This window comes from Oncorhynchus masou, chromosome 32 (genome assembly GCF_036934945.1).
Source record: "Oncorhynchus masou masou isolate Uvic2021 chromosome 32, UVic_Omas_1.1, whole genome shotgun sequence".
NCBI classification, from domain to species: domain Eukaryota; kingdom Metazoa; phylum Chordata; class Actinopteri; order Salmoniformes; family Salmonidae; genus Oncorhynchus; species Oncorhynchus masou.
The window spans coordinates 22,481,606-22,509,598 of NC_088243.1; the positions used below are offsets into that span (position 1 = coordinate 22,481,606).

General features: G+C 45.8%; 1 protein-coding gene across 3 annotated transcripts in view; it reads right to left on the minus strand.

The window, feature by feature from the left end:
• Positions 1-1,347: 1,347 nt before the first annotated feature.
• Positions 1,348-27,993, minus strand: part of LOC135525719 (sprouty-related, EVH1 domain-containing protein 1-like) — an 88,649-nt gene continuing 62,003 nt past the window's right edge. For all 3 annotated transcript variants that reach the window (XM_064953516.1, XM_064953517.1, XM_064953515.1), the window contains exons 4-7: positions 24,811-24,979; positions 16,536-16,582; positions 10,151-10,315; positions 1,348-5,947 (exon numbers count right to left, since the gene is read on the minus strand). In XM_064953516.1, coding sequence (XP_064809588.1) covers positions 5,249-5,947; positions 10,151-10,315; positions 16,536-16,582; positions 24,811-24,979 — 1,080 coding nt within the window. In that variant the 3' untranslated portion in view covers positions 1,348-5,248. The remainder of the gene's footprint in view (positions 5,948-10,150; positions 10,316-16,535; positions 16,583-24,810; positions 24,980-27,993) is intronic.

The following is a 27,993-nucleotide window of genomic DNA, read 5'->3' on the forward strand; positions in this document are numbered from 1 at the left end:
TATTCAGCCCCCTTAAGTTAATACTTTGTAGCGCAACCTTTTGCTGCGATTACAGCTGTAAGTCGCTTGGGGTATGTCTCTATCAGTTTTGCACATCGAGAGGCTGAAATTTTTTCCCATTCCTCCTTGCAAAACAGCTCGAGCTCAGTGAGGTTGGATGGAGAGCATTTGTGAACAGCAGTTTTCAGTTCTTTCCACAGATTCTCGATTGGATTCAGGTCTGGACTTTGACTTGGCCATTCTAACACCTGGATATGTTTATTTTTGAACCATTCCATTGTAGATTTTGCTTTATGTTTTGGATCATTGTCTTGTTGGAAGACAAATCTCTGTCCCAGTCTCAGGTCTTTTGCTCAATTTTGGTTTCATCTGACCAGAGCACCTTCTTCCACATGTTTGGTGTGTCTCCCAGGTGGCTTGTGGCAAACTTTAAACAACGCTTTTTATGGATATCTTTAAGAAATGGCTTTCTTCTTGCCACTCTTCCATAAAGGCCAGATTTGTGCAATATACGACTGATTGTTGCCCTATGGACAGAGTCTCCCACCTCAGCTGTAGATCTCTGCAGTTCATCCAGAGTGATCATGGGCCTCTTAGCTGCATCTCTGATCAGTCTTCTCCTTGTATGAGCTGAAAGGTTAGAGGGACGGCCAGGTCTTGGTAGATTTGCAGTGGTCTGATACTCCTTCCATTTCAATATTATCGCTTGCACAGTGCTCCTTGGGATGTTTAAAGCTTGGGAAATCTTTTCGTGTCCAAATCCGGCTTTAAACTTCTTCACAACAGTATCTCGGACTTGCCTGGTGTGTTCCTTGTTCTTCATGATGCTCTCTGCGCTTTTAACGGACCTCTGAGACTATCACAGTGCAGGTGCATTTATACGGAGACATGATTACACACAGGTGGATTGTATTTATCATCATTAGTCATTGAGGTCAACATTGGATCATTCAGAGATCCTCACTGAACTTCTGGAGAGTTTGCTGCACTGAACGTAAAGGGGCTGAATAATTTTGCACGCCCAATTTTTCAGTTTTTGATTTGTTAAAAAAGTTTGAAATATCCAATAAATGTCGTTCCACTTCATGATTGTGTCCCACTTGTTGTTGATTCTTCACAAAAAAATACAGTTTTATATCTTTATGTTTGAAGCCTGAAATGTGGCAAAAGGTCGCAAAGTTCAAGGGGGCCGAATACTTTCTCAAGGCACTGTATGTACAATTTGGTTGCACAGTGCATATGTAAAGTCTGCACCATATTAATATAACACCATGGACTCCCCTCGGATCATAATGAAACCTGAGGAGGAAAGAGAACGATTGAAGTCTTCAAAAGAATCCCACAAGATTAAAACTCACCATTTTATTATGATAATGTTATTTGATATGACAAATTACAAGTGTATGCATATTTACATTATATATTTATGAAAAGTAACAAGTTACATCTGTATAAAGAAAATACAACTATGACATGAGTTATTGAACTATACATTTTACATCATATACTTAGAATTTTCAAACCATGGTAGAAATACCTAGACATATATAAACCAATATAACCAGAACAAGAGCTGTTAAGTTTTAGATGGAAACTATGATGGACGTGAGGCACTTTTTCAAGGTTGTCAGGATGTGAAGCCAATGGCACTAAGAAACTGAAAGAAAAGAGGCATGAGAAAGAAAGGAAACAGGCAGTGTTCACAGAAGAATTAAGAGTACCATTTATACTGCAATTTACAAAACACAAATGTTTTCCACAATTTAGAACTAATCACAGAAATGTTACATCATCAAGCGCTGTAAGAAAAAAACCTACATACATCATCAGTGCACCAAAGCATTGGAGAATTGAAAAGTAACCACTCAACTGCTGTGAAAAGAAACCCTTTTAAGCAATACACTGAACACGTTTATATAGGCATTTCTTTTTAACGCAGACAAAGTCAAGAATGTACATTTTTAAGCATTCCAAAAATATGCACACTTTCCAAGACTGAAAGAAGAATAAAAGACTAGCAGCAAAGTGGTTAAGAACTGAAGTCTTATGCAAAGTTAACTGACAGGTAAAACATAAATATATTAAAGCAGACAAACATGTTGCATATATAATACAGTACATGATAGCGAGTTACACTGTGCTGGTTAATGCAGAATGAAACAGATGATTTCAGTATCTCTCAGCTAAACTTGTATGAATGTACGTCCTACACTTTACTCCTCAGCCAGCAAGTTTTTAAAATCGGGTTAATCTAATCTTGGGTTCAGCTTGAAATATGCAGGGCAATCCAAATTACAATATGGGAGAATAAAAACATTGATAAACCAACCAAATGAGCGCACACACACAGTTATATGCGGTCATAGGAACTAGGTGCTGACTTTTCTCTCAAATCAATAAAAATATTAGTGATTGTATCTAGCAGCTTTATATATATATATAAACTTTTTTTTTTTTTTTAAATAAGTGGACTGCCACAACTGTACCATGTTAGCATTCTAGCCTTCCTCCCTTCATAGAAAACTAGAATGAAACTCCATTAAAAGCTCAATTGTCATTTCCATCACGAACGCCCTCCACTTTCAATGTGAAATAATACTAAAAGGTGACCTATGTACATGAAGCTACAGTATATGCTGACAGCAATGACAAATACATCTCTTAATTTCCAAAAAACAAAATGGGATTCTGATCCGGTATTTAAATATAGTGTTACTTATTTATAGGTGCTTGGAGTTTAGTACCTGGGGTAACGTCTACATAGCGTTAGTAAAGTGTCCTGTCACTGACTCAGTGTGGAGAGGTCTATGTGTTTCTCATGGTCAACAGTTTGCATAGAAAGTAAAGAGTGTTGGTTGGTACCTCGCATGGGGCATAAGAGAGGGATATGGAAGAAGTTGACTGCCCCCATACAGTCTGGCGACGACTGGGTTGCCACGTCCTTCTCAAGAAGGGGTGGTCCGGGGGATGGTGTGCATATCTATTGGTTACAGTACAGGGCTGTAATGACAAGCTTTTTAAATAGGCGTGATTTTAAATCCTTTTGATAATGATTTTGTCTAAATCACATGTCAAACTCATTCCATAGAGTGTCTGAGGGTTTTTGCTCCACCCTTGTACTTGATTGATGACTAATTAGTAAGGAACTCCCCTAACCTGGGTGTCTAGGTCTTAATTGAAAGGAAAAAAACAAAAACCCACAGACACTCAACCCTCCGTGGAATGACCGACACCGCTGGCCTAAATGATCAAAGAAACAAATGTCTTTGTTCTCAAAAACAATTCCGGAACACAGGCAGACAGATTTCTTAAAACAGTGGAATTAGCAATAACATACTGTCTTTTAAAGACGCAGCATCAAATGAATACAACCAGAGGTATGTCTACAGTTATTGTGGCTATGTTCCTCGGAGTGAAATATGGATTTCAACAAGGACCTTCATACTGCATCTCCCCATCAGCTTTCAACAAAGTCAGGTTTGTAACAACGAGTCAACATAGTTATCAGTTTCTATGATCACTGTGCTTGACATCTCACTGCATATGAAGACCTATGCACATATAGTGTGTAACAAACAATCATACCCATATGCTATAATTACCTATAGGCAAATGCCCTTTGACATTTAAAATGAGGTACCTGTTCATTCATGACTTGGCCAATGTTAAACTATGTATTCTCTGACTTACCGTGGACAAGCTGCAAAATGACTTAACAGTAGTACATTTGACTCGTTACAAATGCTTCAAATCACAAGGGGACAGACATCAAGTACTTTTGAAATTTGAAGATGGTGCTGTAACCAAAGCTTGGAGACCAGTGCTTTCAAGGTTGGCTTTTCGCACACAAAAAAAGAGTTTTAGTTGTTAAATTCTAGTTTCAGACTAATAAAAACAAACGGTTTTCCCCAAACTAGTCTAATTTAAGTGCCTTGTTCAACAAAGGGGCACTCAAGACCCCTTACTCACCAACATTAAACAGAAAAACTTGCTGGTTGAGGAAAAACTTCAGCTTTAAATAAAAAACAACAGTTTTACCATGAAGCGAAGATGTGATGGAGTCAAAATAGAAAATCTGGTAAAGTACCTGTAATTTTGGTCTCATGGAAGGTGAGTCAAGAAGTGCTAACATTAATTCTTGACTAGTTCGGGGGATGGAGGACTGCAAAAGACATTACCATATTTTCGCTCCTGCTCATGGAATTGATCACTATGTTGGAATGCAATTAAGTGGTCCAAATCACCTTACCAAAACAAGGAAATCATTCTAACATCTAGCTATGTCAGACTGTACCAGCAAAAGATAAAAAGGTGTTACCTTCTTTTTTTGTTCAACATTTGATGAATAGGAAAAATAAGGACACATACACATCCACCACAGCAACTGTTAAATGACTCAATAAGAATGGTCTTAGGGTTAATGTACCATTAGAATTGTGTGAAGGTGGATAAACATTTCTAGTGCACCTTCTCTAACAATTACACCGTCAGCGAATGCTCGAGTCATAAAGCACCTGCCAATGTTACCCAACTACAAGTTCACAACAACATATCCCTTTTAGCAGACTTCAAGTTTGTTTTCTGTATGCACAAATGTTTTGTTTTCTGTATGCACAAATGTTTCGTTTTCTGTATGCCTGTATGCACAAATGTTTTGTTTTCTGTATGCACAAATGGTTTGTTTTTTGTATGCACAAATGTTTTGTTTTCTGTATGCACAAATGTTTTGTTTTCTGTATGCACAAATGTTTTGTTTTCTGTATGCACAAATGTTTTGTTTTCTGTATGCACAAATGTTTTGGTTTCTTTTTTTGCTGTTGTTATTGTGTTGTTGCTGCTCTCTGTACAAAAGACAATATTCCTTCATAAAGTTACACATTAATTGTAGGGAGAGTGACATGGTGGCCTGGTTGTTGTGTGTATTATGTACGAGTGTGAGTAAGAGTGCGTTTGTTTAATAATATTTCCATGTCTGCTAGTCTCAATGCCTTCTCCTCGCGTTCAGCTCCTGAACTCTACTTCACGCTCAGAGCCCGTAAAGCACAAGGTTAGTCTTCCGCTGCTCTCTGCGTCGAAGGACACAAAAGACCTCCAGAGCCCGGCGTCTACAACAACATGTCACCCCCTCTGAGGTGAATGAAAAACAAGGTTGCCGGCAGTTGACTACCCAGCTTTTTTCCGCTTTCCTGTGTCAGCTAGCTGTGTTGTGGGTAGGTCATCCCGGGTGAGGGGTCAGAGTTCAGTCAGGTCACCCAGCGGCCTTGTGCTTGCCCCCGCAGCATCTACAGGCCTCCCCACAGTGGTGGCATGCTCTCAGAGGCAGGTAGCAGCACATACAGGGAGCGATGAAGGATAGTGCCGTCAGGGCCAACCAGCGCAGGCAGAACTGCTCGTCAGCCGTGTCACACGAGCACGGGTCCGAGAAGTCTCCCTCCGAGTCGGACATGCAGTGGTACAGCATGCTCTCGGCACAAAGCATGCAGCTGACTTTATAGATGCACTGCTTGATGGGGTCAGGAGCATCCTGGCACTGGCCCCGCTGGTTGTCCTCATGGTTAAACATTTCCCGGCAGTAGATGCAGCGAGAACGCTCCCCGTCTTCCCGCCTCCGCCGCCCTTTTTTGGATTTGAGCAGTGGTGAGGGCTGCACCTTGGAGGAGTCTTTACCCAGCCCCAGCTCCAGTCCTGTGCCCATGCCCATACTCCCAGGGCCTGAGTGGGACTCCATGCCCGGCCCCTCGGGGAAGAGGTACTCACACTTCTTGCTGTCCAGTTTGTGGAACAGTGCAGGGAAGTCAGGGTCCTCTCGCTCTGCCTCCTGCTTCCACATGACTGGGTGGCGGTAGTCCTCATAGCCGCGAATCAGAACATCCTTACGAGGGTTGATCCTTACAATCTCCTCCTCATCCATGTGAAAGCTCACATGGCGCGTAGACTGGAAGGACACCTGATGGAGACAGTGTTATTTTATTTAATTCAGTTCAGAGAACACAGACATTTTAGCAGTGTCAGTATATATTTAATTTATTTGAGTATGCATCGTTAATGATCTTTACTGTCCTTCCATGTCATGTAGGACATTCTTCAGAATTAGTATACCTTATTAAACTAGATCTAACATGGAGGTTTAATCTCCAGTGATAATACAGGGCTATTCATATACTGTAATATAGTGGGTCACGGGTCCAACTTAGGGAATGGAAAGTGACATTCCCACCTGACCTGATATGAATAAATTAACTTTATAAAAATGGAGACCCGTTTCCGAATGAACCCGAGGACTGTCAGACACGTTCTGAAAAGGCCCGTGGAGAAACAGACCCAAACAAACGCCTCCCGATCTGGATCCGAAGACCAGTCAAGATCCGAGAGCAGAAAGAAACCTCAGACTGGACGCTGCCAACGCCATCAATAAACAAGTGATATCGGCCAAATGATCAACAGTTATGTGTCCTTAACCTGCCTATAACAAATAAAACTTTGTAATTTTTGATGTGTAGAATATGAAAAACTTTATAGCCTATTGTTATATTGGTTTTTACTTTCCTAAAACAATAAACTGTCCACCTCACAGCTCAGCTGTCAGAGATGTGAGTGCTATATGCGCCAGGGCATTGCATACATATAGGCTTATCGGTCTAGGTGTCCACTGTATGATATTAATATTTAAAAATATATATATAAAAAAGTAAGATAAGCTTAGGCCTAGCCACACAGAAACAGAGATATAGAGTTCCTATGTTCACCTGGACAAGAGGAACACCTACGTGAGAATGCTGTTATAATTCAACGTTCAACAACACGGTGCCCTCCAAGCTCATCACTAAGCTCAGGAACCTGGGAATGAACACCTCCCTTTGCAACTGGATCCTGGACTTCCTGACTGGCGGCCCCCAGGTGGTGACAGTAGGCAACAACACATCTGCCACTGACCCGCAACAAAGGGGCCCCTCAGGGATGCGTGCTTAGTCCCCTCCTGTACTCCCTGTTCACCCACGACTGTGTGGCCACGCATAACAACATATTCAATAAGTTTGCACGGCACAACATGGTTGGCCTGATCACCAACGACAATGAGACAGCCTATAGGGAGAAGGTTAGTGACCTGGCAGTGTGGTGCCAAGACAACAATTTATCCCTCAACGTCAGCAAGACAAAGGAGCTGATCATGTACTACAGGAAATGGAGGGCTGAGCATGCCCCCATCCACGTGGCCGTAGTTGATCAGGTCAAGAGCTTCAAGTTCCTAGGTGTCCACATCACTGAGGAATTATCATGGTCCACACACACCAACACAGTTGTGAAGAGGGTATGACAACACCTCTTCCTCCTAAGGGGGCTGAATTTTTTTGTCATGGACCTTCAGATCCTCAAACAGTTCTACAGCTGCACCATTGAGAACATCTTGGTATGGCAACTGCTTGGCATCTGACCACTCAAGGATTTCACCATGAGGTCAATGGTGACTTTAAATCAGTTACAGAGTTTAATGGCTGTAATAGGAGAAAACTGAGGTTGAAGCAACATTGTAGTTACTCCACAATACCAACCTAATTGACAGAGGGAAAAGAATGAAGCCTGTATAGAATACAAATATTCATGCATCCTATTTGCAACAAGGCACTAAAGTGATACTGCAGAAAAAGCAGCAAAGCAATTCACTTTTTGTCCTGAATACAAAGTGTTAGGTTTGGAGTACCACACTCCATTTTTAAGCATAGTGGTGGCTGCATCACAGTGGAGGCTGGCTCATAATAATGGCTGGAACAGAGCAAATGCAATGGCATCAAACACATGGAAACCATGTGTTTGATGTATTTAATTCCACTCCAGCCATTACCACGAGCCATCCACCTCAATTAAGGTGCCACATTATGTTATGGGTATGCTTGTAATCGTAAAGGACTGGGGAGTTTCAGAATAATAAAGGGAATGGAGATAAGCACAGGCAAAATCGTAGAGGAAAACCGGGTTCAGTCTGCTTTCCACCAGACACAGGGAGATTAATTCACCTTTCAGCAGGACAATAACCTTAAACACAAGGCCAAATCTACACCGGAGTTGCTTATTAAGAAAACAGTGAATGCTCCTGCGTGGCCAAATCACAGTTTTGACTTAAATCTACTTGAAAATCTATGGCCAGACCTGAAAATGGTTGTCTAACAATGATCAACAACCAATTTGACAGAGCTTGAAGAATTTATTGAAGAATGTGCAAATGTTGCACAATCCTGGTGTGGAAAGCTTACCAAGAAACACTCACAGCTGTAATCGCTGCCAAAGGTACTTCTAAAAAGTATTGACTCAGGGTTGTGAAAAAATGTCAAAATTAGATTTCTGTAATGAATTTTCAATAAATTAACTAAAATGTCTAAAAACCTGATGACAATTATGAGATATGGTGTATAGAGGGGTGATATTTTTAATTTATTTAATCCATTTTGAATTCAGGATGTACCACAATAAAATGTGGAATAAGTCAAGGGCTATGAATACTTTCTGAATGCACTGTATATTTACATATCTACCTCAGTTACCTCGAACACCTGCACATTGTCCCGGTACTGTGTACTTATTCCTTGTGTAATTATTTATCTTTTTCTCCCTACCCGTTCTTCCTCTCCGCCCTACCCGTTCCTCCTCTCCGCCCTACCCGTTCCTCCTCTCCGCCCTACCCGTTCCTCCTCTCCGACCTACCCGTTCCTCCTCTCCGACCTACCCGTTCCTCCTCTCCGACCTACCCGTTCCTCCTACCCGTTCCTCCTCTCCGACCTACCCGTTCCTCCTCTCCGACCTACCCGTTCCTCCTCTCCGACCTACCCGTTCCTCCTCTCCGACCTACCCGTTCCTCCTCTCCGACCTACCCGTTCCTCCTCTCCGACCTACCCGTTCCTCCTCTCCGACCTACCCGTTCCTCCTCTCCGCCCTACCCGTTCCTCCTTTCCGCCCTACCCGTTCCTCCTCTCCGCCCATCTTAACTTTAATTTTGTACTCCGTATTTTATTTTAACTTAATTTTAGCCAACAAAATGAAACATTGCATATTTGGTTTCATTCATAAATAAGTCTACAATAATAATAATGACAATGATAAAACAAATAATAAACACAAAATTAAATTAAACCCCAAAAGCAAGTTGCACAGAGTCCATTAGGCCACATCAACATTCTTCTCATCTTTGTCCACTACAACATTAAAACTTAAAACACTCCCCTTGTTGGCATCTTTTCACTATACTCTCTCTCTTTTAACTTCAATTAAAACCTGTTGCGACTCTAGGGGCAGTAGTTTCATTTTTGGGGGAAAAACAAATATTTTGTCAGGAAAAGATGCTAGAATATGCATATAAATGACAGCTTTCGATAGAGTGTTTTCTAACGTTTCCAAAACTGTAAAGATATTGTCTGTGAGTATAACAGAACTGATGTTGCAAGCGAAAGCCTGAGAAAAATCCAATCTGGAAGTGCCCCAGGTTTTGAAAGCGCTGCGTTCCAATGACTCCCTATTCAGCTGTGAATGTACCATCAACGAGCTTACGCATTCTACGTATTCCCCAAGGTGTCTACAGCATTGTGACGTAGTTTTACGCATTTCTGTTGAAGAATAGCCGTAGGCGAGCACATTGCGTAAGTGGTCACATGGGGGCTCCGAGAGAGATTCTCGCGTAAAGTACAGAGGTAGCCATTACTCCAATCGGTCCTAGAGAAAAACTAATTGTCCCGACGGATATATTATCGAATAGATATTAGAAAAACACCTTGAGGATGGATTCTAAACAACGTTTGCCATGTTTCTGTCGATATTATGGAGCTAATTTGGAATATTTTTCGGGCGATTTCTCAGCCAAACGTGAAGAACAAACGGAGCTGTTTCGCCTACAAAAATATAATATGTATAATTTTTAACCTCACTAGAGGTTAAAAAGACCATCTTCGCAATCAACAATGGCCTAGGCCAAGGTTCCTTTCACTCGCTCCCTGTCTGTCTGTCTCCTCAACAGCAGGAGCATGTGAGGCGAGTGGCGGGAACCACTTTTAGCTGGACATAACTTATGTTTTATTGAGTTGCAATTTGCTGACAGATAAAAAAAAAAGGTTCCAGGTCTGTTGTACCCGTGAAGACTTCCAGTCTAGAGGTGTTTGGTACTGACCTGAGGCGGCAGGTAGTGGTGGTTGCTGGAGGGAAACTGGTCAAAGGGCTGAGCGCGGACGTAGCAGCCCCGGTAGGGTTCAGTGGACACCACATTGTGGACACTCAGGGGGGAAAAGGGCTCCTTCATTGGCGTACAGATGGAGGGCAGCGCCTCACACAGGGGCTGCAACACAACGACAGAACTTCTATATCATTCATTTTTCACATTAATTATACAAGACACCATTATTATATTTCACAAGTAGGTATAAGAAGCATATCACTGACTCACATTAGCTATAGACACCATTGATATTCTAACTATATTTGTCCCACATTTGTCCACCAGGTAGCGCCCAGAGAACACATTTCTCCCTGTGCCTTTGCCTGTGATATGAGATGACTCAAGCCCCTTCTGTAGAGAACTCAAGAGTTCCTTTCAGCCTCCCATGTGTTCTCACAGGCATTTTATTGATGACAAATCCTAGTCAACTGTATTGGACAACTACTGTTGAGAACTCGAACACACACAAATACATGTATACATACACCCACCAGCCTATTAGGTGACAACAATGGACTATGAGCTCTGAGCTAGAACCGGTGCGACGGAGAAGAGCTAGAACCGGTGCAGAGGAGAGGTAGAACCGGTGCGGAGGAGAGGTAGAACCGGTGCGGAGGAGAGGTAGAACCGGTGCGTAGGAGCGGTAGAACCGGTGCGGAGGAGCGGTAGAACCGGTGCGGAGGAGCGGTAGAACCGGTGCGGAGGAGAGGTAGAACCGGTGCGGAGGAGCGGTAGAACCGGTACGGAGGAGCGGTAGAACCGGTACGGAGGAGCGGTAGAACCGGTACGGAGGATAGGTAGAACCGGTACGGAGGATAGGTAGAACCGGTACGGAGGATAGGTAGAACCGGTACGGAGGAGAGGATAGGTAGAACCGGTACGGAGGAGAGGATAGGTAGAACCGGTACGGAGGAGAGGATAGGTAGAACCGGTACGGCGGAGAGGTAGAACAGGCCTAATGGTGAGTTCTTAATGATGGCCAGCACATTTCAGCACTCACACAAGCATGGAGCTCGCATCTGCGCACGTACACACAGCCACACACTTAGACATGCAGTCGCACACAAATTCTCTCACACATATTGGTACACAAACTTATACGCAGTAACACAAAGATGCATATTCTCACACAGATAAGCATACACTTTGTATTTGAAACACAAGCAGAAACACACCGTTCCTCATTCAGGCCTCACACTGCCTCGCTCACTAACATTGCCTCGCTGACTGCGTGTGGAGGAGGCTGCTGGCTCTGGTTAGTCAGTGCTGTGTGTAAAGTAGCCCACGCCAGTGTTTTAACACACAGCGGAAATCTGGTTTGCTCCCAGCTGCTGCTACAGTAATTACTGTCCTGTGGTTGCTAAGAGATGCTTCCTTTGACCCCCCCACCCCCCTTCTTTCTCTTTTTACCCTCCTCTCCCCCAGACTGCTAAAATACTGTGGTGTGTGTGTGTGTGTGTAGCAGTCTGAGCAGGAATGCCAGTATTAGGAGAGGGGAAAGAAGAGAAAGAACAGAACAGGGAAAAATAAAAAAGTGTGTGTATGTGAGTGTGTATGCATGTGTGAGAGAGAGAGAGCAGGGCCAACAAATCTGCTGAGGGAATGTCATAAACCAACTCCAGCTGGAGAAATGCAGGCCAGTATTTAAAATGCCAGATGACAGCTGTGTGTGTGTGTGTGTGTGTGTGTGTGTGTGTGTGTGTGTGTGTGTGTGTGTGTGTGTGTGTGTGTGTGTGTGTGTGTGTGTGTGTGAAAGAGCGAGAGAGGGGGTTAGGGGGATGAAATTGGAACCAGACTTGGGCTTCCTTTTAAAGCGCTGTGCTGAGCCCCTCCATTCAAAAGGCATGCGTGGATGCCAATCTGGTTCCGATCTGACCCCAGAGATGTGGAGGTGGTGGGGGGTGACCTGGCTCAGGACCAACATACGAGCTCCACGCGGTTCCACCCTCCCAGGCACACACAGGGGAAGGGGCTGGCCTGCTGTTTGTGCGTTGTATCAGTGACTCAAAGACTTCCAGGTCCAAACATCTGCATGTTCATATCATTTCATTGTGAAGCATCCCAAGAAAAAGGAATTCAGATGTGTGTTAGAGAGGGAGAGAGGAGGAGGGTAGAGAGTGGGATTGTGTATGAGTTCTTCAGTGTTACGGATGATGACTCATCCCTAGAATGCAACCTCGTAATGCTGCTCAGCCCTGCTCTACAAGGATTCTACTGGGGCTTCTCCCCTGTACGCTTTCTCCTCAACCAAACAACCGGACTAGAACATGCCAGGTGCCATTTGACCCACATTTGGGGTATACTTGTTTAATCTCTCCAGGACTATGGCACCCCACCTCCTCTCAAATACTTGGTGAGTTCAAATCGCACCAAACACTACATTTCTACAAGTCCTTTATCTATTTAAGATGGAGAGAAGCTCATCTATCCCCCTCAGCGGATATCGTGCAATACAAAACAGATGTTCTCAAACACCTGTCAAATGTTGCACCTAAACAGGGTTCGGCAAGGAGGGTGGGGGGTGTATGCAATTTGTGCAGTATGTCAGCCTTTGAGTGTGTATGTATGTGTAGACTGTGTGATTATGCATGTGTGTGACTGGCTGTGGGGTGTGCGGTGTCGGGGTGAGAGGAAGACTGTGGCGTTTTGGTGGGGGTGCTGAACCCTGCTGGGCAGGATGTGGGCTGATAAGAGGGTCCTACACACTACACACACAGCAGGTTAAGAGGTTCCAGAAACCAAGAGACCTGGCTGGCCATTGATGTCTGCATTGGCTCAGAGCTTCAGCTTATAAGGGGAAAAGCAGACATCCCTCCCAAAACACTACTTGGCAGACATGTCACTAGGCCAGTCCAGCTTAGAGAAAGACTACACTAAATCCAAACGAGGCTCCAGAGTGCCCTCCAGCCCATGTCAAAGTGACTCGTCTCGTGGCTCTCGGCTGGGCAACAGCACAAGGTCACTTTCAACTAAATCAATTAATGTCAGACCTTTGATGAATAAATGAAACTGAACAAAAAACTCTGAACAAATGTTTTGTCTGTGTACACAGTTCTCATCATTGGAGTCATATTCTGTGATGCAGCCAAGGCTGGAACGTGTTAAATTACGAAGAGGTGCAGGCTAATGTCACACATTGTGTGGTGGCATTTAAGTGGAGCGTTCGTTATCTCTCTCTAGCTGGGTGGCTTGGTGTTAGAGTGACTAGCCTCACGGTTTCTCGTCCGTGTAGCTCAGGTCACAGACCGCAACACTCGGATGCCAAATTACCATGGCGACACCCTCAGTTGCTCACTCACTGAACCCCCCCTTTCCCTCCCACCGCCTGCTCTTCTGCTGCTTAGCAACAATGCTGCTCTCCACATGAACAGATTCCCCCTCCCTCTCACGCCCTCTGACCTTCTCTACGCCACTCAGTGAATGAGGTCAGATACCGAGGGGTCAAAGGTGACTGCAGCCCAGCCACCGGGTCACTGATGGACACAAAACTAACAAATACTGAGAACTAAAGAGCAGCAGGAGCTACTAAATGATTGGCTTGGCAGGTCTTCTGAAACAAGGACTTTCTTTAAGGGGTTCAGTTTGCCATGTAAATATCAAATCACATTTTATTGGTCACATACACATGGTTAGCAGATGTTAATGCGAGTGTAGCGAAATGCTTGTGCTTCCAGTTTCGACAATGCAGTAATAACCAACGAGTAATCTAACCTAACAATTTCACAACTACTATCTTATACACACAAGTGTAAAGGGATGAAGAATATGTACATACAATTATATGAATGAGTGATGATACAGAATGGCATCGTCAAGATGCAGTAGATGGTATAGAGTTCAGTATATACATATGAGATGAGTAATGTAGGGAATGTAAACATTATATTAAGTGGCATGTTTAAAGTGGCTAGTGATACATTTTTAAATACATTTTTCCATTATTAAAGTGGCTGGAGTTGAGTCAGTATGTTGGCAGCAGCCACTCAATGTTAGTGGTGGCTGTTTAACAGTCTGATGGCCTTGAGATAGAAGCTGTTTTTCAGTCTCTCGGTCCCTGCTTTGATTCACCTGTATTGACCTCACCTTCTGGATGATAGCGGGGTGAACAGGCAGTGGCTTGGGTTGTTGTTGTCCTTGATGATCTTAATGGCCTTCCTGTGACATCGGGTGGTGTAGGTGTCCTGGAGGGCAGGGAGTTTGCCCCGGGTGATGCGTTGTGCAGACCTCACTACCCTCTGGAGAGCCTTACGGTTGTGGGCGGAGCAGTTGCCGTACCAGGCGGTGATACAGCCTGACCGGATGCCCTCGATTGTGCATCTGTAAAAGTTTGTGCTTTTGGTGACAAGACGAATTTCTTCAGCCTCCTGAGGTTGCGCCTTCTTCACCATGCTGTCTGTGTGGGTGGACCAATTCAGTTTGTCTGTGATGTGTACGCCGAGGAACATAAAACTTACTACCCTCTCCACTACTGTCCCGTCGATGTGGATGGGGGGGTGCTCCCTCTGCGGTTTCCTGAAGTCCACAATCATCTCCTTTGTTTTGTTGATGTTGAGTGTGAGGTTATTTTCCTGACACCACACTCCGAGGGCCGCCACCACCTCCCTGTAGGCCGCCTCGTCGTCGTTGGTAATCAAGCCTACCACTAGTGTCGTCTGCAAACTTGATGATTGAGTTGGAGGCGTGCATGGCCACGCAGTCGTGGGTGAACAGGGAGTACAGGAGAGGGCTCAAAACGCACCCTTGTGGGGCCCCAGTGTTGAGGATCAGCGGAGTGGAGATGTTGTTACCTACCCTCACCACCTGGGGGCGGCCCGTCAGGAAGTCTAGTACCCAGTTGCACAGGGCGGGGTCGATACCCAGGGTTGATTAGTTTGGAGGGTACTATGGTGTTAACTGCTGAGTTGTATTTGATGAACAGCATTCTCACATATGTATTCCTCTTGTCCAGATGGGTTAGGGCAGTGTGCAGTGTGGTTACAATTGCATCGTCTGTGGACCTATTGGGGCGGTAAGCCAATTGGAGTGGGTCTAGGGTGTCAGGTAGGGTGGAGGTGATATGGTCCTTGACTAGTCTCTCAAAGCACTTCATGATGACGGAAGTGAGTGCAACGGGCGGTAGTCATTTAGCTCAGTTACCTTAGCTTTCTTGGGAACAGGAACAATGGTGGCCCTCTTGAAGCATGTGGGAACAGCAGACTGGGATATGGATTGATTGAATATGTCCGTAAACACACCAGCCAGCTGGTCTGCCCATGCTCTGAGGACGCGGCTGGGGATGCCGTCTGGGCCTGCAGCCCTGCGAGGGTTAACACGTTTAAATGTTTTACTCACGTCGGCTGCAGTGAAGGAGAGTCCACAGGTTTTGTTAGCGGGCCGTGTCAGTGGCACTGTATTGTCCTCAAAGCGAGCAAAGAAGTTGTTTAGTCTGTCTGGGAGACATCCTGGTCCGCGACGAGGCTGGTTTTCATTTTGTAATCCGTGACTGACTGCAGACCCTGCCACATATGTCTCGTGTCTGAGCCGTTGAATTGCGACTCTACTTTGTCTCTATACTGACGCTTAGCTTGCTTGATTGCCTTGCGGAGGGAATAGCTACACTGTTTGTAATCGGTCATGTTTCCGGTCACCTTGCCCTGGTTAAAAGCAGTGGTTCGGGCTTTCAGTTTCACGCGAATGCTGCCATCAATCCACGGTATAAATACCACACATTGTACCATCGTGTCACAAATCTGATGGGGTTTTCTACTTGAAGTGTTAAGGAGCTGTATTTTTTCTACACCACAAAATCAACTTGGGTGTGTAGTCATATACCTGTACTCCCACTTGTTCAGATTGAGAAAACCTTTCTAACCGCACCTGTAGCTTGTGAAAGCTCAGACTGAAGAGGACAAAGTGATAACCAACTCCTTTATCAATTTACCAAAAAAGCACAGCTCAATCTATTAACAGACGAGGAACATGAGTAAATACAAGTGGCTTCCGATAATCCACGCAATTATTTTTACACAATTGGGTTCCCCCAGGTATCAGTTTTGACCAGATGACAGATGCACACACCTAAGCCGTGGGCACACTCGACAACTCCCCAGCAAAGGAAGGTAAGGCCCTGGCTGTTCAAACAGACTCAAATCCTAAAGACAACTGGCAGAGTAGAAGACAGAAGGGCCTGAAGCAGTACAGATCTCCCTCTTCCCTGCTTCCTGGATTCAAGCACCAGCAAGAGAACTCAAACACACACTAGACTTGTGAGAAGTGGAGTTAGTCCTACAGCAAACCTCAGTGCTAGCAAATAGAGACACAAGTACATGGAGAATATGAGGACCCCAGTCTTTGGACTCACCTGTAATCCATCTTCAAGAGAGTCCGAGTCGTCAAACGCAGGACAGCCTGGAAAAGAGAAGATATAATAAAATCAGATATTCAAGACTTCCATTTACACAGATACAGGTGAGCTCCAGAGAGAGACAGAAAGAGTTCTCATAATACACAGTATGTCCACACGTCACCAAGTCCCTAAAAATGACTTCCCCACAAGTACGTCACTGGTGATCGAGGAAAGAGAGACGCCATTAAGGGAGGTATGGTTGGCAAAGACTTCCATTCACCCGAGAACAGCTAAAAGGTAAATGAAAGTGTTGTGTTAGTGGGACACATGGCCTAATGAAATCGACTCTCTACTTGTAAAAGTGCAACTTGAGTCGAGGCTAAAAAGCCATGAATGTTGCATTCACTGACACCTAATGTCAAGTAAGTACTGATGAGAATACGAAGTCAATCGTTTTGTTGAACTCGTACCCGACTCTTAGCAACATGTCTAAAACAAGCTTATCCTGAAATCTTGGGGAAAATAAATTAGTCCAAAGTTAAATGTTGGCAGTAGTGTAGAAAACAGATATTAGCTCATTTCCACTGGGACGGACGAAGAGGAAACTGTTTGTACCGGAGGCATCAAGAGGCTCTTTTAAGACTCCTAGTTCACTTAATTAGGATCACTAAGACCTCATTTAAAACGAGCCAGGCAGGCAGCAGGAGAAACCAGGCCTCCGTTTTTTTTTACGTCCGTCTGTGTCTCTCTCCGTTAGTTTAGAGAAGACTGAAGAATATTGTTGGAGCATTGAACAGCGTGTGGGTAACCATGTTCCTGTCTGTCAGTCTGCTACGGTGAGACCCAGGCCGTCTGTCTGTCTATAGCACGTTGAGACAGAGACGACTCTGCCAGTGCTGGGTCACGGAGCTGCCTGGGCCATGTGTCCGCTGTTCCCATGGCAACAGAGGACCGCAAGGCTGACACACCACATACTCAAACACACACTAAGAAGAACACACACACACTGCAGACCGGCAGCAGAGCGATGCAACAGGAATACAAAGGAACCTGCCTGTGTGGAGAAGAGGTATTACACAACACTGGCGGAAAACAGAGGAAGCTAGAACAGATCAGAGGATACAGAGAGGAGAGGAGTAGAACAGGCACTGAGAGCTAAGCAGCAGTCTTATTAAAAACCCATGACTGACAACAAGACCAAAGACAGGTAGCCTAGCAGTTAAGAGAGTTGGTAGAGTAACCGAAAAGGTCGCTGGTTCGACTCCCCTAGCCAGCAAGGTGGAAAAATCTGCCGTGAGCAAGGCAGTTAACCACTAACAACAAATGCTCCCTGGGCACAGATGATGATGTCGATTAAGGTAGCCCTCGCACCTCTCTGATTATTGGGTTGGGTTCAATTTGGAAGACAGATTTCAGTTCAATGCATTCAGGTCTGCAACTGACTAGATATCCCCTTTCCTTCCCTTTCCCATAGGCCTTTGTGCTAATTCTGCTAATATGATTGTATTGATCATCCGTACCAAAAATATCCATAGCTAGAGTTATAAGGTTCTTTGGTGTAGTCCATTGTGCTTTATTAATTTAAACAATTGTCATGTTGTTAGATCCCATCAGATTCCTCCACAGGTCTACAGGGCTGAGGACCGGAGGAGATACAGTAGAGCCCAGGCCAGGTTCTAGTCTTAAGTAACACAGGTCAACAGGGCAGAGGACTGGAGGAGATACAGTAGAGCCCAGGCCAGGTTCTAGTCTTAAGTAACACAGGTCAACAGGGCTGAGGACCGGAGGAGATACAGTAGAGCCCAGGCTAGGTTCTAGTCTTAAGTAACACAGGTCAACAGGGCAGAGGACTGGAGGAGATACAGTAGAGCCCAGGCCAGGTTCTAGTCTTAAGTAACACAGGTCAACAGGGCAGAGGACTGGAGGAGATACAGTAGAGCCCAGGCCAGGTTCTAGTCTTAAGTAACACAGGTCTACAGGGCTGAGGACCGGAGGAGATACAGTAGAGCCCAGGCCAGGTTCTAGTCTTAAGTAACACAGGTCAACAGGGCAGAGGACTGGAGGAGATACAGTAGAGCCCAGGCCAGGTTCTAGTCTTAAGTAACACAGGTCTACAGGGCTGAGGACCGGAGGAGATACAGTAGAGCCCAGGCCAGGTTCTAGTCTTAAGTAACACAGGTCAACAGGGCAGAGGACCGGAGGAGATACAGTAGAGCCCAGGCCAGGTTCTAGTCTTAAGTAACACAGGTCTACAGGGCAGAGGACCGGAGGAGATACAGTAGAGCCCAGGCCAGGTTCTAGTCTTAAGTAACACAGGTCTACAGGGCAGAGGACCGGAGGAGATACAGTAGAGCCCAGGCCAGGTTCTAGTCTTAAGTAACACAGGTCTACAGGGCAGAGGACCGGAGGAGATACAGTAGAGCCCAGGCCAGGTTCTAGTCTTAAGTAACACAGGTCAACAGGGCAGAGGACCGGAGGAGATACAGTAGAGCCCAGGCCAGGTTCTAGTCTTAAGTAACACAGGTCTACAGGGCAGAGGACCGGAGGAGATACAGTAGAGCCCAGGCCAGGTTCTAGTCTTAAGTAACACAGGTCAACAGGGCAGAGGACCGGAGGAGATACAGTAGAGCCCAGGCTAGGTTCTAGTCTTAAGTAACACAGGTCTACAGGGCAGAGGACCGGAGGAGATACAGTAGAGCCCAGGCCAGGTTCTAGTCTTAAGTAACACAGGTCAACAGGGCAGAGGACCGGAGGAGATACAGTAGAGCCCAGGCCAGGTTCTAGTCTTAAGTAACACAGGTCTACAGGGCTGAGGACCGGAGGAGATACAGTAGAGCCCAGGCCAGGTTCTAGTCTTAAGTAACACATGTCTACAGGGCCAAGGCCTGGATGAGATACAGTAGAGCCCAGGCTAGGTTCTAGTCTTGAGTAACGCAGGGCAGGAGGCTGGATGGCAGATTGCTGAGCTGGCAGCTCTCCTGCTAATTGGATGACTTTGCTACCTCTGGCACTACCTCTGCTAGAAATGCGTAACAGAGCCCCAAGCTGTTGTATCAACTTCAGCCCATCTCCAACCAGGTTACCACAGACTAGCTTCAGCTCATCTCCAACCAGGTTACAATAGACTAGCCTCAGCCCATCTCCAACCAGGTTAACCTAGCTTCAGCTCATCTTCAACCTGGTTCACCTAGCTTCAGCTCATCTCCAACCAGGTTAACCTAGCTTCAGCTCATCTCCAACCAGGTTAGCCTAGCATCAGCTCATCTCCAACCAGGTTAGCCTAACTTCAGCTCACCTCCAAACAGGTTAACCTAGCTTCAGCTCATCTCCAACCAGGTTAGCCTAGCATCAGCTCACCTCCAAAAAGGGTTCACCTAGCTTCAGCTCATCTCCAACCAGGTTAACCTAGCAGAGCCCAGCTCATCTCCAACCAGGTTAACCTAGCTTCAGCTCATCTCCAACCAGGTTAGCCTAGCATCAGCTCATCTCCAACCAGGTTAACCTAACTTCAGCTCACCTCCAAAAAGGGCTAACCTAGCTTCAGCTCATCTCCAACCAGGTTAACCTAGCTTCAGCTCATCTCCAACCAGGTTAACCTAGCAGAGCCCAGCTTATCTCCAAACAGGTTAACCTAGCTTCAGCTCATCTCCAACTAGGTTAACCTAGCTTCAGCTCATCTCCAACCAGGTTAGCCTAGCTTCAGCTCATCTCCAACCAGGTTAGCCTAGCTTCAGCTCATCTCCAACCAGGTTAGCCTAGCTTCAGCCCATCTCCAACCAGGTTAGCCTAGCTTCAGCTCATCTCCAACCAGGTTAGCCTAGCTTCAGCCCATCTCCAACCAGGTTAGCCTAGCTTCAGCCCATCTCCAACCAGGCTAGCCTAGCTTCAGCCCATCTCCAACCAGGTTAACCTAGCTTCAGCTTATCTCCAAACAGGTTAACCTAGCTTCAGCTCATCTCCACAGGTTAACCTAGCAGAGCCCAGCTCATCTCAAAACAGGTTAACCTAGCTTCAGCTTATCTCCAAACAGGTTAACCTAGCTTCAGCTCATCTCCACAGGTTAACCTAGCAGAGCCCAGCTCATCTCAAAACAGGTTAACCTAGCTTCAGCTTATCTCCAAACAGGTTAACCTAGTTTCAGCTCATCTCCAAACAGGTTTACCTAGCAGAGACCAGCTCACCTCCAACCAGGTTAACCTAGCAGAGCCCAGCTTATCTCCAACCAGGTTAACATAGCAGAGCCCAGCTCATCTCCAAACAGGTTAACCTAGCTTCAGCTCATCTCCAACTAGGTTAACCTAGCTTCAGCTCATCTCCAACCAGGTTAGCCTAGCTTCAGCTCATCTCCAACCAGGTTAGCCTAGCTTCAGCTCATCTCCAACCAGGCTAGCCTAGCTTCAGCCCATCTCCAACCAGGTTAGCCTAGCTTCAGCCCATCTCCAACCAGGTTAGCCTAGCTTCAGCCCATCTCCAACCAGGCTAGCCTAGCTTCAGCCCATCTCCAACCAGGCTAGCCTAGCTTCAGCCCATCTCCAACCAGGCTAGCCTAGCTTCAGCTCATCTCCAACCAGGTTAGCCTAGCTTGAGCTCATCTCCAAACAGGTTAACCTAGCTTCAGCTCATCTCCACAGGTTAGCCTAGCAGAGACCAGCTCATCTCCACAGGTTAACCTAGCAGAGACCAGCTCATCTCCAACCAGGCTAGCCTAGCTTCAGCTCATCTCCAACCAGGCTAGCCTAGCTTCAGCCCATCTCCAACCAGGTTAGCCTAGCTTCAGCCCATCTCCAACCAGGCAAGCCTAGCTTCAGCCCATCTCCAACCAGGCTAGCCTAGCTTGAGCTCATCTCCAAACAGGTTAACCTAGCTTCAGCTCATCTCCACAGGTTAACCTAGCAGAGCCCAGCTCATCTCCAAACAGGTTAACCTAGAAGAGCCCAGCTCATCTCCAAACAGGTTAACCTAGCTTCAGCTCATCTCCAAACAGGTTAACCTAGCAGAGCCCAGCTCATCTCCAAACAGGTTAACCTAGCAGAGCCCAGCTCATCTCCAAACAGGTTAACCTAGCAGAGCCCAGCTCATCTCCAAACAGGTTAATCTAGCTTCAGCTCATCTCCAAACAGGTTAATCTAGCTTCAGCTCATCTCCAAACAGGTTAACCTAGCTTCAGCTCATCTCCAAACAGGTTAACCTAGCAGAGCCCAGCTCATCTCCAAACAGGTTAATCTAGCTTCAGCTCATCTCCAAACAGGTTAACCTAGCTTCAGCTCATCTCCAAACCGGTTAACCTAGCAGAGCTCAGCTCATCTCCAAACAGGTTAACCTAGCAGAGCCCAGCTCATCTCCAAACAGGTTAACCTAGCAGAGCCCAGCTCATCTCCAAACAGGTTAATCTAGCTTCAGCTCATCTCCAAACAGGTTAACCTAGCTTCAGCTCATCTCCAAACAGGTTAACCTAGCAGAGCCTAGCTCATCTCCAAACAGGTTAACCTGGCTTCAGCTCATCTCCAAACAGGTTAGCCTAGCTTCAGCTCATCTCCAAACAGGTTAACCTAGCAGAGCCCAGCTCATCTCCAAACAGGTTAACCTAGCAGAGCCCAGCTCATCTCCAAACAGGTTAACCTAGCAGAGCCCAGCTCATTTCCAAACAGGTTAACCTAGCAGAGCCCAGCTCATCTCCAAACAGGTTAATCTAGCTTCAGCTCATCTCCAAACAGGTTAACCTAGCTTCAGCTCATCTCCAAACAGGTTAACCTAGCAGAGCCCAGCTCATCTCCAAACAGGTTAACCTGGCTTCAGCTCATCTCCAAACAGGTTAACCTAGCAGAGCCCAGCTCATCTCCAAACAGGACCTAGCAGAGCCCAGCTCATCTCCAAACAGGTTAACCTAGCAGAGCCCAGCTCATCTCCAAACAGGTTAACCTAGCAGAGCCCAGCTCATCTCCACAGGTTAACCTAGCAGAGCCCAGCTCATCTCCAACCAGGTTAACCTAGCTTCAGCTCATCTCCAACCAGGTTAGCCTAACATCAGCTCATCTCCAACCAGATTAACCTAACTTCAGCTCACCTCCAAAAAGGGCTAACCTAGCTTCAGCTCATCTCCAACCAGGTTAACCTAGCTTCAGCTCATCTCCAACCAGGTTAACCTAGCAGAGCCCAGCTCATCTCCAACCAGGTTAACCTAGCTTCAGCTCATCTCCAACCAGGTTAGCCTAGCATCAGCTCATCTCCAAACAGGTTAAACTAGCTTCAGCTCATCTCCAACTAGGTTAACCTAGCTTCAGCTCATCTCCAACCAGGTTAGCCTAGCTTCAGCTCATCTCCAACCAGGTTAGCCTAGCTTCAGCTCATCTCCAACCAGGTTAGCCTAGCTTCAGCCCATCTCCAACCAGGTTAGCCTAGCTTCAGCCCATCTCCAACCAGGCTAGCCTAGCTTCAGCCCATCTCCAACCAGGTTAACCTAGCTTCAGCTCATCTCCAAACAGGTTAACCTAGCTTCAGCTCATCTCCACAGGTTAACCTAGCAGAGCCCAGCTCATCTCCAAACAGGTTAACCTAGCTTCAGCTCATCTCCAAACAGGTTAACCTAGCTTCAGCTCATCTCCAAACAGGTTTACCTAGCAGAGACCAGCTCACCTCCAACCAGGTTAACCTAGCTTCAGCTCATCTCCAACTAGGTTAACCTAGCTTCAGCTCATCTCCAACTAGGTTAACCTAGCTTCAGCTCATCTCCAACCAGGTTAGCCTAGCTTCAGCTCATCTCCAACCAGGTTAGCCTAGCTTCAGCTCATCTCCAACCAGGCTAGCCTAGCTTCAGCTCATCTCCAATCAGGCTAGCCTAGCTCCAGCCCATCTCCAACCAGGTTAGCCTAGCTTCAGCCCATCTCCAACCAGGTTAGCCTAGCTTCAGCCCATCTCCAACCAGGCTAGCCTAGCTTCAGCCCATCTCCAACCAGGCTAGCCTAGCTTCAGCCCATCTCCAACCAGGCTAGCCTAGCTTCAGCCCATCTCCAACCAGGCTAGCCTAGCTTCAGCTCATCTCCAACTAGGCTAGCCTAGCTTCAGCTCATCTCCACAAGTTAACCTAGCAGAGCCCAGCTCATCTCCAAACAGGTTAACCTAGCAGAGCCCAGCTCATCTCCAAACAGGTTAATCTAGCTTCAGCTCATCTCCAAACAGGTTAACCTAGCTTCAGCTCATCTCCACAGGTTAACCTAGCAGAGCCCAGCTCATCTCCAAACAGGTTAACCTAGCTTCAGCTCATCTCCAAACAGGTTAACCTAGCTTCAGCTCATCTCCACAGGTTAACCTAGCTTTAGCTCATCTCCACAGGTTAACCTAGCAGAGCCCAGCTCATCTCCAAACAGGTTAACCTAGCAGAGCCCAGCTCATCTCCAAACAGGTTAACCTAGCTTCAGCTCATCTCCAAACAGGTTAACCTAGCTTCAGCTCATCTCCACAGGTTAACCTAGCAGAGCCCAGCTCATCTCCAAACAGGTTAACCTAGCAGAGCCCAGCTCATCTCCAAACAGGTTAACCTAGCTTCAGCTCATCTCCAAACAGGTTAACCTAGCTTCAGCTCATCTCCACAGGTTAACCTAGCAGAGCCCAGCTTATCTCCAAACAGGTTAACTTTGCTCAAACTCCAGCTAGCCTATTCCACAGAAAAATATTCCTGCAGCAACAGGATTGTAACATTTAGTGGATAATATTGCTTGACCTGTAGTAAGGCAATTAGCTGACTAAAATTAGGCTACATGAAAAGTGCAATAATGTTGATATTACTGTTTCAGTGTATTTATGTAAATCACAAAGCTCATCTCAACAAGAGTGTTATCCTACATCTGTACCTTCAAGCCTGAACTCCAAATTCCAGACGGCCCCTATCCTGACCTAAAGGTGTCCCTCAGCTTGTAGAACTATCCTCTGACCTGACTGTCTAGGCACAGGCTTGTCAGTCTGTACAGGAAGTGGTGCCCTTATGTCCTAGACAGCTGGCACAGATAAGATTGGCTCTCCTATCATAGGTGAGTGAGCCGGGAGCAGGAGAAGTCATCACAGCTAATCAACACTATACATCTACCACCAGGAGAACAGGCCAACCATTACATGTCACAGACATAGAACAACACACAATGACACACACACACACACACACACACAGAAACCAACACACACAAATTAATATTAACACAGGCATAATGTCAGAGGCAAGGAGTCTACAAAAGCATATGTTCTGTGAGGTGAGACTGTACTGAGGTGGACTGAAGCTCAGGGGTCCTTCCTAACCCACCTTGGTTGATGTCCTCGATGGCCCTGCGGATCCCTCTATCAAAGGCCCTGGCGTCTGCAGGACTCTGGAAGGTCAGGCCAAACTTCTTGTCGTTGATCCTCCAATGGTGAAATATGGGGTTGACCTTGTTGTAGACCAGGTCCTTCTTTAGAATACACTCCAGAACAACCTGAACAGCGAGAGAGAGACATCTGCTAGTGACTTGAAGTTCACATTTTTCTACACTGACATTTCAGTCATTTAGCAGACGCTCTTATCCAGAGAGACTTACAGGAGTAATTAGTGTTAAGGGCCTTGCTCAAGGGAACATACTTGCCCAATGATCTTAACCACTAGGCTACCTGGCCAGATGGTAAAATGTTGGTCCCATTACCTTAATGCAGAATAATATGATACAGAACCACACAGCACAGAATCTAGTCTAGATTTCTCCAGAAGCAGCTAAAAAAAACAAAAATCAGCCTCTCACTCGAAAAGCAAAGCCGTATAAAGTAGAAATCCAACATGGTATAGGAGTGTAAAATCACTAAATGGTAACTTTGCTATTTACCCCTGTCTGAGGGAGTCTTTGAGGAACAGACATCGAACCGCCATCTTAATCATCACACTAAGCTGTTTAAATGTGTCCCGTTTAATTACATGTAGCGTGTTGAGAAAAATGAAAAGCCCCAACCCTGGATAAATTGAAACACTCCAAATCCAACCAAATAACCCTTTTTCCTCCCCTCTTCATTTGTAAAACAGATTACAATATAGTGTGGTTTTATTTTAGAAACGATAAAGCTGGAGGGTAAGAACAGTTTTGGAGCCAGGCACAGAAACTAAGTGTGTGAAAGAGAGAGAGTTGTTATTAATCAAGACTGTATGGTGGCCTCTAGCCCTTCCTCCAGCCCTTCCTCTAGGCAGATTCAATGAAATGAGATATGGCCATTAGTCTGCTTTGGGAGAACGTGCACGACGACGAGGGCTGGGTGAGTGAGAGGGTGCGCGTGCACGTTGGGTTGAATGAGGGCAGGAAGGGACGACGTTGTGTGGCAACTTGTGCATTCTGTTAGACGTTCATGTTTGAAACCGTTACTAGGGGGTTGTCTACGACATGGTAATCTGTGCTATACTGTCACCTTTATAACAAAACGGCAGTATTAGTAAATAAAAAAAAGATTGGCAATAACATTTAATTGTCCCTATGCAAAAATAGCATAAGAGACCCGTAACACAAAACAACAGTCAAAGAGACTCAAGCCCCAATGGCATCCTGACGGTCAGTATGTAAATCATTGTCACCGTGTACACCTTTGTCTATGTTTGATAAGAGTGCATACGTGGCAGCTGAATGTGTGGGTTGGTGATATATCTGGTGTGTGACGGATCGCATGAGTAGTGCACCAAAATACCTATTACAAATAGGCCTATTAGCTGGAAATGCAGGTGTGTGGACAGACGTGTTTCGCTCGCCCAGAGAAAGCGAGGAGTAAGGGTTAAACCCTTGTGTTTACACAGAGCCTGTGGAGGAAAGGAGGGAGGGAGAGAGAGGCGGGAGGAGGTGTCCGCCTCTGGGGCTGATTGTGGGAGGCGAGACTGAGCGGAGCCGGAGTGGGTAAGGTGAGCGGCTTGCCTGGGAGAAGAGGAAGTATCGTCGTTGAGGAAGGATGCCACTCAACACTGCATTCATTCAAGTCAGAGAAATAGAGAGGTGGATCCACACAAAGGTGGAGAGTAGAGACCAGAGAGAGACCAGAGTAGAGACCAGAGTAGAGACCAGAGTAGAGACCAGAGTAGAGACCAGAGTAGACACCAGAGTAGACACCAGAGTAGAGACCAGAGAAGAGACCAGAGTAGAGACCAGAGAGAGACCAGAGTAGAGACCAGAGTAGAGACCAGAGTAGAGACCAGAGTAGAGACCAGAGTAGAGCGAGGGAGAAAGAAAATTCAGATGTAGGATCTACAGCAGGAAAAAAATCAAGCAGCAACAGGAAATGTGAATTGTGTGTGAACAATTTTGTAGCAGTACATTTTTAGTAAGGGAAAATCAAGTCAAATTTAAAAGGGGAAATTACAAACTGTAGAAGCCTTTTTAAACCACAAATACACTAAGTAATCGTGCAACAGGAGGATCAAATTAAGAACCTATGTATGTAGGAGACAGAGGCGTGGCGAGAGAGGGATTGGTAAAGCGATAGGAGAGAGAAGATTAATTGAATGCAGAGTGAGTCTTAACAGATTGGGGGAGTTTGTAGTTGCACTCTGGCTTTTGTGACAGAGGGAGGACTGATTCCACTCTGAGATGTTATCAAGGGGACAGGACTGTTTCTCTGTGTGAGAGCAGAGGACAAGCAGACACCAAACAGCAGACATAAATGCCACATACATTCATTCAGTTATCCATTTGATAATCTACCAAGCAGCAATGCTATATCTATAAACTAAATACAAAAACGACTTGCCATGCATATAGAATAACTGGGGCAGAGTCCTCTTAGTTTGTACAATCTCTTATCTTTATTCATGTATGTGTTAAGAACAAGTCTATAAAATCCCGAAGGAAATTAGTTGGTTCAATCTTTCTTAATCAATCCAATAAAAAAGTAGCCTATTGGGCAGGCAACACAAATAAATAAGTACATCTAAGGTTAGGTTAAATCTAGCAGTGGAGAAAGAAATGCCATATTAGAGAGAGTCAGAGAGCTTAGAGAGAGCTGTTATAATCTGAGAGCTGGTAATTCAGCAGCCAATTAAAGCTGTGCTCTTTGACAAAACACAGAAAACGAGTGAGGGGGAGAGAGAAGGGGGGGTCAGAGAGAGCAGAGAGAGAACAGAGAGCGAGACAGAACAGTGTGAACAGAGAGAGGAGAGTAAGAAAGCAGAGAGAGGAAGAACAGAAAACAGAGACTAAGAGAGAGCATAGAGCACACAGAGCAGTGAGCACGCAGAGCAGAGAGAACCGAGCAGAGAGAACTGAGCAGAAAGCGCACAGAGCAGAGAGAGCACAGAGCAGAGGGATCCGAGCAGAGAGAACAAGAGAACAGAGCAGAGGTAACAGAGCAGAGAGAGCAGAGTGTGTGAACAGAGAGAGCAGAGTGTGTGAACAGAGAGAGCAGAGTGTGTGAACAGAGAGAGCAGAGAGTGTGAACAGAGAGAGCAGAGAGTGTGAACAGAGAGAGCAGAGAGTGTGAACAGAGAGAG